The sequence below is a fragment of the Megascapheus bottae genome, chromosome 25 (genome assembly GCF_031878675.1).
Source record: "Megascapheus bottae isolate mThoBot1 chromosome 25, mThoBot2.hap1, whole genome shotgun sequence".
In the NCBI taxonomy this organism is placed as follows: domain Eukaryota; kingdom Metazoa; phylum Chordata; class Mammalia; order Rodentia; family Geomyidae; genus Megascapheus; species Megascapheus bottae.
This window is the reverse complement of record NC_143533.1, coordinates 21344971-21359890: the sequence shown is the minus strand read 5'-3', so window position 1 is coordinate 21359890 and position 14920 is coordinate 21344971. Positions and strand designations below refer to the sequence as shown.

The 14920-nt window shown below is 44.4% G+C and overlaps 1 protein-coding gene across 17 annotated transcripts in view; it reads right to left on the bottom strand.

Annotated features, from left to right (window-relative positions):
* Window positions 1–14920, bottom strand: part of Ppip5k1 (diphosphoinositol pentakisphosphate kinase 1) — a 41586-nt gene that overhangs the window by 10344 nt on the left and 16322 nt on the right. For 5 of the 17 annotated variants that reach the window (XM_090318482.1, XM_090318483.1, XM_090318481.1 and 2 more), the window contains 11 exons: window positions 13511–13652; window positions 13099–13322; window positions 12631–12758; window positions 12308–12422; window positions 12037–12144; window positions 10838–10954; window positions 10533–10697; window positions 8643–8792; window positions 7929–8019; window positions 4284–4409; window positions 3531–3593 (listed from right to left, as the gene is read on the bottom strand). In XM_090318482.1, coding sequence (XP_090174608.1) covers window positions 3531–3593; window positions 4284–4409; window positions 7929–8019; window positions 8643–8792; window positions 10533–10697; window positions 10838–10954; window positions 12037–12144; window positions 12308–12422; window positions 12631–12758; window positions 13099–13322; window positions 13511–13652 — 1429 coding nt within the window. Of the gene's footprint in view, window positions 1–3530; window positions 3594–4283; window positions 4410–7928; window positions 8020–8642; window positions 8793–10532; window positions 10698–10837; window positions 10955–12036; window positions 12145–12307; window positions 12423–12626; window positions 12759–13098; window positions 13323–13510; window positions 13653–14920 lie in introns of those variants that run through there. The other 12 variants (XM_090318485.1, XM_090318489.1, XM_090318493.1 and 9 more) reach the window with 10 other exon arrangements.

Sequence of the window (14920 nt, the reverse complement as noted above, 5' to 3'; positions counted from 1 at the left end):
TTCTGAATCCTTTAACTCTTGGTAAACTGTGTGGATGCACGAGATTCGGCTGTGAGAAGCACATGATAGTGGTGGGGGGAGGGGTAACAAGAGGAATAGCTGAGAAAGATCTTGTGGAAAGGTATGGTGGGGAAGGTTGCAAGACCAGATGTAAGGATGGGTAAGAACATGAGTACAGGAGATTGGTTTAGAGAAGGCAGGGTCAGGGCAGCTCAGATTGACTGCTCAGAATTCTCCAACTAGAACTGGTCCAGTGAACAAATGGTCTTCAGAGATGTGAGTGTGGATATCAAAAGAGAATTCATTTCCACTTGGGTTAGTTTAGTGAGCACTGACTACACCAACGGGCCCCTAGAAGATAATGGACTTGACCAAGAAAATGGACTCTGACCTTCTGGAGGTGGGAGTGGGGCACAGACTCTTCTCCTCCCTTCCCCATATTTATTTATGTTGGTGAGTTAAGCATACAGGTTAGTAATGGGCCATACCCATCATCTGTTGGATATAGACACAGGATGACAAAAAATTTATCAAGAACAGAGGAAGGGATGGACTGAGAACTGTTCTTCCATCCAAGCATGAAGACAGCATTGCCTTGCTGCCTTTCCAAAGCCATGTCTAGATTCTCAGCTGTTTCAAAGCCAGATACCATGCAAGGAGATGGTGCTGATGGGACTGTAGGTTGGCACACTGCTGCTGATAATCTGCCACAAGCTGTTATAGACAGCGATCATTCCGTAATCATCATCCTGTAATCACCATTCTGTAATCACCGAGTCAGTTGAGGAAGACTGTAGATTTGGGGTTGAGCTAAATTTGGTCTTAAAGACCAAATTAAATCAAATTAATCTTTTTCAGCAAGAGACACAGCCTCTGAATTTCTCATTAGGTACCAGATCCTGGCTTCACAAGCACATTAGCCTCCCAGCTCACACATGAGAAACATTTGCAAGGTGTTCGAAGGGATTTCAAAATTTCTTTTTCTGCACTATACCTGACTTGTCCAGGTCTTTCTTTCTCACCTCCTCCTTACAGGAAAATCAATTACTTTCTTCAGCTGGAGAGTTCTGCCAGTCAGAGCTTCAAGGAACTGGAGATATATAGGTTTGACGATCTGTTTTATAAACCTAGGTCACTGCACCTAAGAAACTAATTGATGTGTGATTTAGCTAGCATCTCAGGGCCCCAAGCTTCTAGTACTGTATTATAGACCTTAAGTTCTTGGGGTGGATGCATCAAGTTTTATTCTGGGGTGACTTTCATCGTACATGATGACCAGAAAAGCTTGAAGTGAAGTGAGTGGGCACAGCCATGCTGTTCTAAATGGGGACTTCTTCCAGCAGCACAATTAAAGCCTGGGGACAGGGGGAAAACTAAACAAACATAGACTAGTCAACTTGGGGAGAGATATCACAGCACCTAACAGAGACAAATGATCTGATAGGGCTAAAATCTAGAACCCACCACTGGTGAGACAACAGGAGATCAGCAGGGGGAGGGCTTTTTTTTTAGTTCATTATGGGCTGGCCCAGGTACTATCCCTGAGCTCTTCAGCTACAGGCTAGTGTTCTACCATGTTGAGCCACAAGGCCACTTTTGGTTTTCTGGTAGTTCATTGGAGATAAGAGGCTCATGGACTTAAGTGCCTGGGTTGGCTTTGAACTGTGATCCTTAGATCTCAGTCTCCTGCATAGCTAGGATTACAGGCGTGAGCCACCATGCCCATCCAGGGGGAGATTTTTCAGCAAAAATGTCAGGTTAATTTTACCTTCTTCAAAATCTTAGTTCTTGGACAGAAGAAATCTATATCTAGCAAAACTGGATTTACCTAGATAAGAGATAAGGAAGAATAAAACCCAAAGCTTGGTATAAAAGATAGTAAGTCCAACAGGGAGTGAGCCTTGGGTTCTTCTGCCAAGCCTGTAGAGACCAGAGCTCTTCAGGTTTGGTTCTTTCCTTTTTTAGTATGTGTGTGTGTGTGTGTGTGTGTGTGTGTGTGTGTGTGTGTGTGTGTGTGTGTGTGTGTGTGTGTGGTTATAGTGCTTGAACTCAGGGCCTGGGTGCTGTCCCTGAGCTCTTTTGCTCAAGGCTAGAGCAATGCCACTTTGAGCCACACTGTCATTTCCCATTTTCTGGTGTTTAACTGGAGAGAAGTGTCTCACATGGACTTTCCTGCCAAGACTGGCTTTGAACTGTAATCCTCAGACCTCAGCTTCCTAAGTAACAAGGATTACAGGTATAACCCACCAGTGTCTGGCTAGATTTTTTTTTTTTTTTGTGGGTCATTGGGCTAGAACTCTGGACCTGTTGTCCCTGAGCTATTCAGCTAAAGGCTACGGCCTTACCCCTGGAGCCACAGCCCCACTTCCTGTTTTCTAGAGATTAATAGGAGATAAGAGTCTCTAGGTCTTTTGTGCTGGCCTGGCTTTGAACTGTGATCCTCAGATCTCAGTCGCCTGAGTAACTAGGGTTACAGGAATGAGCCACTATGCAAATCTCCAAACTCACTACCTTAGTGAGGGCTAGTTCTTCAATGTACTTGCAATGTATTTATTCCTAGGCATCACCAGAATCCCCAGCAGACATCTCAAATCTTCACTTCCAGCTACTCTGAGACAATTTTGTCATTGAGAAGCAAGAACTTTATTCAAAAACCTCATTTAAAGACTCAAGGTATGAGAATAAGTGTGTAGTTCACTGGTTCAATACATAATTAGCATATATGAGACCCTGGGCTCAATCCCCAGCACCAAATATATCCCAAATACAACCAGAAGAAAACTAGGTACAGTTCTTTCTCCTTAATCTACGATCTCCTACTCCTTTCTTTTCCTCTTTTATCCCAAAAGAATCTGGACTCATATTTTCTAGGCCCAGGTACTATGTTAGTAGTAACATGAAGCAGATGTCAGGAGCACAAGAGTCACACAAAGTACACAAAAATGGCAGGAAATAGACATATGGAGATGGGAAACTACATATTGAAGACCAGTTGTCTTATAAGTAGAGGTTTGGGAGCTGGGAGTTATAGCACTTCTACAAAAGATGAACAAACTATCATCTAACCTTCCTCAAAAGATTTGGAGAAAAATAGGAAGGTAAAATTATATAAGCTGAGAAAGGGGGAAGAGAAGAATGAGCCCAATCTAGGCAAAACTATTCTCTTTCTAAGAAAGGGACCATTATCATGTCTGAACACAGCCTGGCAGTCATGTGATAGGAAAGGGAGAGTGGAAAAAAAAAAATCAATGTTTTGGTGGTGATGTTGACAAAAGTGACATATGGTGATGACGATGATGATGGAAATCAGACCCTGAGTTGCCACAGGGATAGGTCAGCCAGGCTGCAGCCAAGGCTAAAGTTGTCACAAGGGAAGTGTCCCAGGAGGGACACTTAGTGAGTGGCTCACTAAAGAAAGCAGGGTGTCAACATAGTGGGAGGAGAGGCAAAGTCAGTGTCAGAACTCAGAGGTTAAGTGTCTGGAGGTGACATGGTGAGGAAGGATGGTGTTGAGTCAGAAGCAAACGTACCGTTAGTCGGATGCTTTGCAAACGACACAGAAAATCGTTTTACGGCCGGGACAAACAAGAGCTCTGGGGAGAAAAGACATCATGGGGATTATACCCACCCCTGAGCCCATCCCTCTGCTTTGGAATTTGCCCACCGTCAGTATATTCTGATCTTTTTAGTCCATTACAGGACCTGGTCCCATCCTTGCCCCTTAAGATTCCTGACTAGCACATTTCAGCCTTTTCCTTTGGATGGAAACTCTTAGTGATCGGCATCATCCCTACCACAACCACCATAATTTTGCCATCATGTCTTTCTAGTCATTCAGAAATAAAATCTGTGGAGAAACTGTCCTTCCTTTCCCCAACCTCTTTCTGCCTTAACTGAGCAACTTTTCCCCCATCCTTGATTTCCCGGATTTTATTCAATGCTCCACTGCATTCATCCTGACCATGGGCCATCCTCTCGGTCCTCCTCACCCCTACAGACCAGAATCCAGGAAAGATTACGAATTGATGCAGCCAGGCTGTATGTGGGAGATTATGAAGGGATAAGCATAAATAAGTAGTATTTGTATGGTAACAGCAAATGCAAATGGAAGGGTGGAAGGGGTCCTGGTTCTTTCTCCCATGTATCGATGAGAAAACTGGTTATAAGGCCATTGCCATTGCCATCTTAAGCATGAATATATTTGGAGCTATGTCCTTGCTGGGAGGCAAGTGAAAAACCAAAAAAAAAAAAAAAAAGCTGCCCCCCAAAACCCACCCACATACCATCTCGATGCTTCAGACTGGCAGGTGGTAGCTTTTTGCCATGGCTGCGGGCGTAGTCCTGAAGATTCGGGGCGCTGGAGGAGCCACCCAGCACTGTGGTGCTGAACAGCCCTGTGCACTGGGAGCCTGCAAGGCCGGGAGGATATTAGTAGCCACGCAAAGCTGCACGCAGACGTACATACAACTTCACAGGAAAAATTAACACATACACACACAGCCATTCGGCACCACAACAACATGGCCATTCTGCATAATCACAAATAGTGTTCACTACTGCCCGTAGTCACACAGGGCAAGCAAAATCAGGATTCTCCTGAAAATCTACGTGGTAGAAATAAGAGGCTGCTACAAAAACAGTGTTAGTCATATTAGGGAATTCAAAGCTACTGAAAGAGATAAGACTGCACTTTCTAGGTGGCTCTCAGAATTGCTGAAGGAATAAATAAACTCCTCTAGATTGCCTTAGATTGAATTCTATGGATTTATACTACTTATACTATGGATATAGGATTTGAGAAACCCAGAAACCTAATTCCTTATATGTCTGAAAGAAAAAGTTTTGCTTGAAACTAGAGGCTGGGCTTTGAGCACATGACTGGCACCCTTCCAACTGTTTCATCCTTCATTCTCTTTCTTCAGCCCTTTATAACCATCCTCAAGAATAAGGACTCAGAGACCATCTACTTTGACATTTTCTCTTTTCTGACAAAGAAACACATCCAAAAAGGTTTCCTTTGTTCAACATCATATAATGTGTAGGGACTTGAAGGAGATCTTGAATCCAGGTCTCTACTCTGAGGACTAACTATATATACTCAATCAGAAAAGAAATAATATTTTTCATAGAGGAAGCAGCATAATTTCTGAAGTCAAGATGGACCCAAATTGGAAAGCATGTGAAAAGTCAGCTGAGTGTATGCAGAGTATGTCTACTGTGTGCTGGTCACCCTTCTAAGAAGAAAAGCAGGAAACAGTAACAAAATGACATATATATTTTCTGCTCTCAAAACTTTGTTCTGTAAGCCTTATGATCAAAACCAGATGCCCACAACACATAAGTTCAAAGAAACCAAAAAGTATCTATTGGGGACCAGTCAAGGGAGTGAATAAAACTTGAAGACTGTCTAAAGAAATGAGGCAGAGGGCCGGGAGTTTGGCCTAGTGGTTAAAGTGCTTGCCTTAGCATGCATGAAGACCCGGGTTCGATTCCTCGGTACCACATATAGAAAAAAAAAAAGCCGGAAGTGGTGCTGAGGCTCAAGTAGTAGAGCTCTAGCCTTGAGAAAGTCCAAGGACAGTGCTTAGGCCCTGAGCTCAAGCCCAGGACTGGCAAAAAAAAAAAAAAAAAAGAAATGAGGCAGACCGGTCCCGGAGTTTGGCCTAGTGGTTAAAGTGCTTGCCTAGTATGCACGTCGACCCAGGTTCGATTCCTCAGTACCACATACATAGAAAAAAGCTGGAAGTGGTGCTGAGGCTCAAGTGGTAGTAGAGCTCTAGCCTTGAGAAAGTCCAAGGACAGTGCGCAGGCCCTGAGCTAGAGCCTAGGACTGACAAAAAAAAAAAAAAAAAGAAATGAGGCAGAGCCATTCATTGACCCCCAGTATCTGACCCAGCATCAAGTTCACTCCATGTGGGCTAGCTCACAAAGACAAAGAGGTCATGAAGTAACAAAACTGACCCAAATTCTTGGGATTTCTCCTCTACCTCCAAATACACCTTTGCCAAAACTCTATAGAGAGAAATGGGCAGCGGGTAGAGAAAGCCAGTTTTCCTTGATCTCACAAAGAAAAAGATCATGATTTCAAGGGTCCTAGGATTTTAGAGTCAACAGGGAAATCAGAAAGCTCAGGTGGAAAATGGTTTCAAGACTTTTCTAGGCAGTCACCTCTCCTACCTTTCATGCTCAAAAAGCTCTAGAATGGGATCCAGAGAGTAATAAGTATTGCTAAATATGTCTGCTTTTTCTCAAAGAAGCCAAAACTAACTGGCTGCGTCCCAGACCACCCCAAGTGCTGCCCTATATTTGCTGCCTCTACTAAACCATTTTCTGGTACACTCATGCCAACTCAGCTCTTCCCAGGCCTCAGATCATCTCCCTTACCACTACCATCTGTCAACCATTTCTGTGTCCCTCCATCCTTTGCCTCATTCTTTTTGCTTGTTTTCTAGATGTGTATGTGCAGGGGGGCGGGTTTATGTTGTCCAGATGATCCCAGAACTCCTGGTTCAAGGAATCTTCCTGCCTTAGTTCCTTAAATAGCTGGGATTATAGGTATGTGTTGCAGTTCCCAGCTTCTTCTGCCTCATTCTTAACGTAATTCCCATGTCACTGGATCAGATATACTCTGTTACTTCTCAGGTCTATTTGAAAACTATTCTTTTTTTTTTTGCCAGTCCTAGGGCTTGAACTCAGGGCCTGGGTACTGTCCTTTTGCTCAAGGCTAGCACTCTACCACTAGAGCCACAGCACCACTTCTAGCTTTTTCTGAGTATGTGATACTGAGGAACTGAACCCAGGGCTTCAAGCATGCTGGGCAAGCACTCTACCACTAAGTCACATTCCCAGCCCCTGAAAACTATTCTTTATTGGGACTTCTGGAAGAAAAGTCAATCTCACAGATCTATATATTTACTATGTATTTCTCTGGCCTCAAACCATGTAACTTATTTCAGGGATCTAGAAGGCAACCTACTTTAAGAAAATTAGTCTGGAAAGTTACCAATGCATTTAGTCTCCTTACTGGTCTAAGTGATAACCATTTGAAGGCCAAGAAATTAGATGCCAAGAATAAAAATTAACAGAAAACCTTAATAGAGAGAATGAGAGTGAGAGAGAGAGAGGTGGGGGGGAGCGCACACCAGGGGACAAGTACAGACCTCACACAGTCATCTCTGACTTCCAGTTCTAATTACTGGCTAATTGACCACTATATTTAAGAGATAGCCCCTCCCAAGGACCACTTCCCCCTCCCAAGGAATACAATACCCTCTGAGGCTTGGTCCTGCAGTCTGTGTTCTTAGAAAAGGTTGAATGATGCTCTCCATCCCTTTGCAGGGATCAAAAAATCAAAGAGTCACTCCCTCAAAGTCCTGAGAGAGGCCTCTGCCACTACACCAGTCTCAGATTTGTCCCTCAATCTTCCGGAAGGAAAGGAAAAAAGTTACAGGATTAGGATAGGATGGAGGAGAGGTCATGGAGCTAGGAGGGCCCAGAGCAGGGATGTGAAAAACATAGGTTTCACAGGAAGACAAGTTCTCCATAGGAGGAATATGACAATTATGGGGTCACAGTATCTCTATAGCTCTGTCACTGTTAACTCTGAGGGGTCAGAGTCTCCATGGGCCCTTAGGGTCTTGGCTATAGGGACAGATAAAGAATGAGAGGGAAAGCCAGGAAAATCCCCCTTATTCAGGAGGATGGGGCTTGGTGGAGAAAACCAAAAGATAATACATTCCTGGGATATGGACAACTATCTGAGATCCATGTTCACATCTAACTGTTCCTTCTCCCACATTATCTTCCCTACCCCATCTGACATTTTCATGGATTAGATTGTCCCAATTCCCATGACAAAGTTTTCCTCCAGTAAAAAATAGACAGACAACCCTTTCCAATGACAGGTGTGAGATGCTGGAGAACCGTACCTAGGCCACTCTGCTTTATCTCTGTTGGTGGCCGTGAAGAAGAAAAGAGCCGGTAGCCACCAGGTCTTGAGGATGAAGTCTCAGAGAGCACCTGCAGAAAGAGGACTCGGCATTATCATTTAGCCACCTCAATCCAGAAGTATAAAATCAAGGTCCTGAATTCCTGCCCCTATAAAGCCAAGTGATGTCAGAAAGTCTGGAAGAACCACACATTTCTTATGGGGGAAGAGAATGAAAAGGAAACAGTGTATTTGCAGAGGAAATAGTTCAGGGAACCCTTCCTTGCTAGATGCTACTTCTGTCTCTGAGATGTCTGTCCTCACAGCCCTCCCACTTCAATCTGAGCAGTCATTACCTGACTATTCCTAATTCTCAGATTCCCTTTGCTTACGTGCCCTACCCTAAGACACAGAAAGCTAATCATAAATGCTCAGTCACAAAGAAATGTGGCTACTCACTCTTCTTTACATGGGACATCTGTGATTACTGAGCATACTATTTTTTAGTTAAACCAAGAAGCCAAGAAGCTCACTCTCTCCCCATCCCTCCCACACCCTGCTATCCAACTGTGACACTCCTGGACACATGAAGCTGATTTTGCCAGATGCCCATGAGGACCAATCATACACACATCCCATATAGTTAGTGCTCTAGATCTCAAAAGGCAAAGACAGAAGCAGGATCCCAAAAGGAAAGTGAGGCAGGGAGGGACACCTGTGTGCAGGATGCCAGGTGAGTTGTGGACACAGCCCGGGGCTGTAGGCCGATGGCTGGGGAAGGCCGAGGGAGGTCTCCTGACCTCCGGCGGCGCCGTCCCCTCAAGGGGATCAGGTCCAGGTTCCCCGTGCACTGCATGTTCATGACCTGCAATTAGACCGGGTGGAAAGCCGGTCAAGGCCCCCTTAACCTCCAGGCTCCCAAAGCCCCAGTGGCCCATAGGGCAGAGCTAATTAGAGAGCTGGAGAGGGTACCAGCTAGGGCACAGCTTCTATGAAGGTCACAGGCTTTATACATAATCTAAAACAGTTCAAAAATACGAGATGACAAGAGAAGAAGGAATGGGGAGATGTCATTGAGAGGATAAGATAGTCCAATGCCTATAGAGCAAGGAGAGGAAATATTAATATTATAATTAATATTATAAGGCTGTGTGACCAAGGAGAGAGAAAGAGGAGATTTTCTTACAAGGCTGAGGAACATATCCTGGGCAGCCCTCATCCTGGTTGAGCCAGGGTCTAAGCAACACCAGTCACAGAAAGGGAGGAATATGATTACAACAGGAAGCTTCCTGGAAGAAGTCAACCTCATCAAAGTCAGTCAACCTCATCAAGTCTGAGAGAAGATGCAGAGATCTCTCTTTTGCTTAAGTCTCCTGCAGTCAAACCAAAGGAAAAAGGGTACTGGCACAAGGGTGCAAGAAGACTGCAGACCATGTGAATGTGGGGAAACAGACTGTTGATGGAAGATGAGGTGTCATTCAGGCCACTTCATCTATTTCTCATGAGTCTGTGGAGTAGGCAGAACACTATGGCTACCAGGTTACACCAATACCTCGACAGAAAACAATGCATATCCCAACTAAAGAAACTAGGCCTATTCATAATATCACCTTAAAACCATCAGGAAAATAAAAGATGACTCCAGAAAAGAGACTATCAGTTGGGATTCTTAGCTTTCTCTAAAATTGAATCTGCAAATATCTGACTGAAATCTATAAAAGCTACAGATTCTTCTGAGATATCCTTAAAATGGGAAAACTCAACTATAAGAGAACTGTCACAGAACCAGGTGAACAGATTTATGGCTTCAGAGTAGAATCCAACTCACAAAGTCAGAGTCTCTGAGACATGGCAGCAAAAAGGGTATGACTGGACCCAAGGAGGAAACAGGGAAGAGATCAAAACTCCCAGAATAGTCAGGTCGATGCAATGGGAGATGGGTAACAGTTCCTTCCTCTAGATCCAAGAGCTAGAACCAGAACTGGAAATGAATCGAGGAATAGCAGAACACAGGCAGTAAGTCTCCTCATTAGGAGAGAAACAGACAGACCTTCGGACTGGTCCCTTTCTGAAACAATAGTAGCCATAGACCTAAAAGGGTTAAAATGTCAGGTATTTGTTTATGTTTGGGCCATTCTTACTCAAGGTAACCAATTACATTGCTACTATAGTTACTATTTAATGAGTGTCCATAAAATGGTCAATATTCATATTTTACAGAGAAAAGAATGTGAGGCTTAAAGAAGTTACCTTAGCAAGGTCACACAGCTCCGAAGAGTCAGACTGATAAGTTAACCCAGAATTCATGCTGTTCTTGTGAAGAACTGCCTTTTCAAATCCATCTAGAGGTCCCACCTCATTCTCATATCTTAAAACCTTTATCACCCAGACACCTCTATTGGCAACTTTTTAATATCAGAAGAAGCAAATAGCTTTAAGAAGTTCTACTGAGGGTGCAGTTGTGAAAAAGAGAATAAATAAAGCATATCAGTCAGGGGCTGGGGGGAGAGGAAAACTGTTTCAGATCCCAAGGGACTCAGAGAATACATTGATATTGCTATGAGAACTCCCATCTGTTTATTTCTTCTCAAGCCCCTCCCATTACCTCCATGGAGCCAGCTTTCCGGTTACGAATGAGGGGTGATCTCCTTGGGAGGCCGGGGCCCTCAGGAGGCTGCGGTGAAGTCTGCAATGCCCGGTCTGGCTCATCTGACGCCTTCCCTGGGCACAGGTTTTCCATGCTGCCTTGATCTGTTTTTATCTCCTCATTCTGTTCAACAACAGGCAGAAAGGAGAGGTATTAATGGCTTCTAGACTCCAAATCCTAAACTCCCTAAGCTTTTTCCTACCCATTTTCTACCACTTGATTCTTAGATTTCTCTAGTCCCAAATTCCAGCCTGCAGACCTACCTCAGAGGAGGCTGGACGGAATCCATAGCCAGCAGGGGCAGTGCCTTCTTCCTCAACGCCTTTCACTCCAGGGCTGAAATGCAGCTCCACATGGAACCGCTCCTCTGACAAGGGATCCTATGGGGTATCACCAGATGGAGGGGCAATTGGGAAAAGCTGGACGTGGTGGCAGAAGAACAGGTAGGGGCAACAGAGAGGAACTCCAAAGGATACATCCACTCAGAGCCAAGGTTCTGGGGTCTTACCACAGCTGGGGCCGATCTGTTACAGCATCTCACTATCTACAGTCTGTTATAGGATCCTCATTCCTTTGCTCTATGTATGATTCATCAGGCCACATGACTTTCAAACTTTGGAGTTGTATAACCTGTCCCATCCACCTCTCATAATTCAGCTTTGCTATGGCACACATACATACAGTACATTAAAGACATCTTTGTGGAGCCAGGTGTAGACACATATGCACAACCAGGGGCCAGGAGTTTGGCCTAGTGGTAGAGTGCTTGCCTAGCATGCACAAAGACCTGGGTTTGATTCCTTGGTACCACATACATAGAAAAAGCTAGAAATGGTGCTGTGGCTCAAGTGACAGAGCACCCAAGGACAGTGCTCACTCAAGCCCTAAGACTGGCAAAAAATAAAATAAGTATATGCACAACCATATTTGAGGGGGGAAATGATTCCCAACATCATCCTAAATTTTGTCCTCTCCTTCATATCAGAGCTGTGTTTTATTTTATCTCTCTGGCTCAACATCACCCCCAGATATATTTTTCTATTCCAAAAAGAACCTTCTGGATGCTGTGCTGTGTTGAAGTGCTATATCAAGCTATACTCTACACATTTTAAGGTCAAGAAAATTCTCTCTCTTTTTTGGGGGGGAGTGGAGGGGGGATGGTGAGAGTCAGTCATAGGGCCTGAGTGCTGTCCCGGAGTTTTGCTGATGTTCTTCAAGGTTAGCACTCTACTATTTTTGAGCCACAGCACCACTTCCATTTTTTGGTGGTCAATTGTAGATAAGGTCTCATGAACTTCCTGCCCTAGCTGGCTTCAAACCATGATCTTCAGATCTCAGCCTCCAGAGTAGCTACAATTACAGGTGTGAGCCACCAATGCCAGTCCCCCAACCCCTGCCCCTCTCTCTAAATGAAGGTGGAAAGAAAGGGACCTCTCCTCATTCCACCCTTTTTGCTCCTCACCCGTGTGTTGTCCTCATAAAGCATGATAACAATCTGGGTCATGTAGTTGAGCTCTGAGATGGCACTAAGATAAGCCAAAGCTCGCTGCCATTGTGCATCCTGGGTCTCCTACCAAACACAAAAAGAGGTAAGCCAATGGCCAAAGGGAATCAAGAGATGGGCAGGGAGCTAAGGAGAAGAAAGCAGAGTTGCAGAAACATAGTGGGAAGGGAGTAGAAGGCGGATAGGAAAAGGTGTTTATGGGCTCAGCGGGAAGAAGGAGCATCCTTACATCAAGAAGTCCCCCATAACGGAAGACACTGAGTAGGGAGTGGACGTGACTCTCACTGGTGAAATAGAGACGTGTTCGAACATGACGGCCTGGGGAGAGCACTCCTCGGGAGTACCTGAGGCAACAGTAAAATGACAGAGTCAAATAACCCTTTGCCCACCCTTCTGAAAAGTCCCTTCTCCCACATAAAAGACTTTTCCTCTTCTTTCCCCTTCATCCCAAGATCCCTTCCCTTCTTGGTTCCCCAAGCTGTCCCAGCCTTGATGTTTTAGTTCCCGACATGCCCCTCCCTCCAGCCAGCACCCCTCCCAGCCCTCCCTCACAGGGGATGCAGCTTGTTGACAGACTCATCCTCGTGAGTTCTCTGAAGGTCAAGTAGTATCTTCCGCAACAGTGGAAGACAGAAGCCCACAGCAATTTCCAGTTTCTCCTCCCGACTGATCCCGTATTCCTAAGAGGCCGTAGGCCAGGAATAAGTAACTCAACGAACCTTGCTTTTCTCTTTCTTTGTATTCCCAGCCCCGCCAAGATCATGCCAGTCTTCACCTCAGGTCTAGGGCTTCTTTCCTATCTATTACATTCCACCTCTCCAAGTGTGTATGCAGCTCATCTCAGGTTCTTCACCCAGAGCCAGAGTGGATTCTGAGAATTACTGCTACTCAGTTACTTGCTTCTCTAAGTTTCCTCTGTTCTCCAAACACCTCTCCTTTCCACCTTTCCTTTCCACCTTTCCTCTCTATTCTTTCCCCAATACCCTGATCCCTAAGTAGGTCCCTCATTGTGAGACAAACCTGGGGAATGACCACATCAGCCAGCGCCTTAGATAGACGGAGCAACTCTGCTGTGCCTTGAAGTCCCAGACTCCCATTGTGCTGCACATCATACTTGACGCAGTCATAGATATCAGGGATCTTACTGATATCATAGCGCCCACTCTTCTGTCGAAAGTCACGCTCCAGCTTGCTCCAACGCTGTAGCATTAATTCTAGGGTCTCACTGTGGTAAAGTTGTAAGTCTAGGAGGAAAATGGGCAGTCAGATAAAGCCAAAGATTTGACCTCCAACAACAGACCCTAAGAACTCTGGAGAAGAACCAGAATGACAGGAATAACTTATTTCAGACATTTAGGAAAACACTCAGGAGTACATAAGCGATACATCGATACCTGAGACTTTAAGTTAAGACAGTAGTATTCGGACCTACCTACAGACTTGGGATCCTGCATCCGTTCCCGGATCTGGTGGGTGAGGTTTTCAATCAGGGAAAATACCTGATCACAGACCTTCACAGGATTCTGAATGATACTCATAGAGTTGAGCAGGGAAGTGCTTCCAGTGGGAGCCAGCTGTGGAGGAGCGAGAGAAGAAAATAGATGCTGTTCTAGTTGCCCAGATGCCTGTGAGCTTATTATAGGTTTATTTGTTGGCTCACTGTAATGAATATCCTTAGGCTAATGAACATACTAGTACTTCTGGGGCCTTCGATACATATATGTGCTAACACACATAGTCATCCCAGAGGGTCTGATCCTAAAAGTCTTGGGATACAGAAAAAAAAAAAACATACCAAGTTCTTTTCTTGGAAACTCTAAATATATATGAAAATACTCAGGAATAAAGATTAAACCAGAATCCCTCCAAAAAAAATCTCTAGAATATTTAGATGTATAAATATTAAAAATAATATTACCCTACCTAAAAGTTCAGAGAATACAGCAAATGCAGGCAATGAGCTCAACTACATTAGCTAATTTAGGAACCTATCAGAAATAGTTAAACAACAATGTGAATGTATATAATGATACCAAATTATATATTTTGTTGTTTTGTTTTTGTGTGTGTGTTGGTTTTTTTTTTGGGGGGGGAGGGTGGGTCATGGGGCTTGAACTCAGCCTAGGAGCTGTCCCTGAGCTCTTCAGCTCAAGGCTACTGCCCTACCCTTTGAGCCAAGCCCCACTTCCCCCAAATTATATATTTTAAAAATGGCTTAGGTGAGGCTAGGCACAGTGGCTCATGCCTGTAATCCTAGCTCCTCAGGAGACAGAGATCTGAAGATCACAGTTCAAAGCCAGCCATGGTATTAAAGTCCATGAGACTCTTATCTCTAATCAATCACCAGAAAACCAGAAGTGGTGTTCTGGTTCAAGGGGTAGGGTGGTAGCCTTGAGCTGAAAAGCTCAATATGAGCTCAGTCCTTTGAGATCAACTCTTTGAGATAAGCATATGTCCACAATTCTCTTATCTGCACTACTCTTTCAAAAATTTAAAAGATATTTGTATCATTTGTATAAGTTTGTCATCATGTTTAATTTGGCAGCTGGATCTGACACAAACTGTCATAAAACTAAAACCACTACGCCCGGCTCACCTAAGCTTTTTTTTTTTTTTTTTGGTCGGTCATGGGACTTGAACTCTGGGCTGAGCATTGTCCTTGGGCTTTCTCAAGGCTAACACTCTACCAATTGAGCCACTGCACCACTTTCGGCTTTTTCTATGTATGTGGTACCAAGGAATTGAACCCCGGTCTTTGTGCATGCTAGGTAAGCACTCTATCACTAGGCCAAACTCCTGGCCCCAAGATCATATATTATGACATATAGTGTCTATATATATG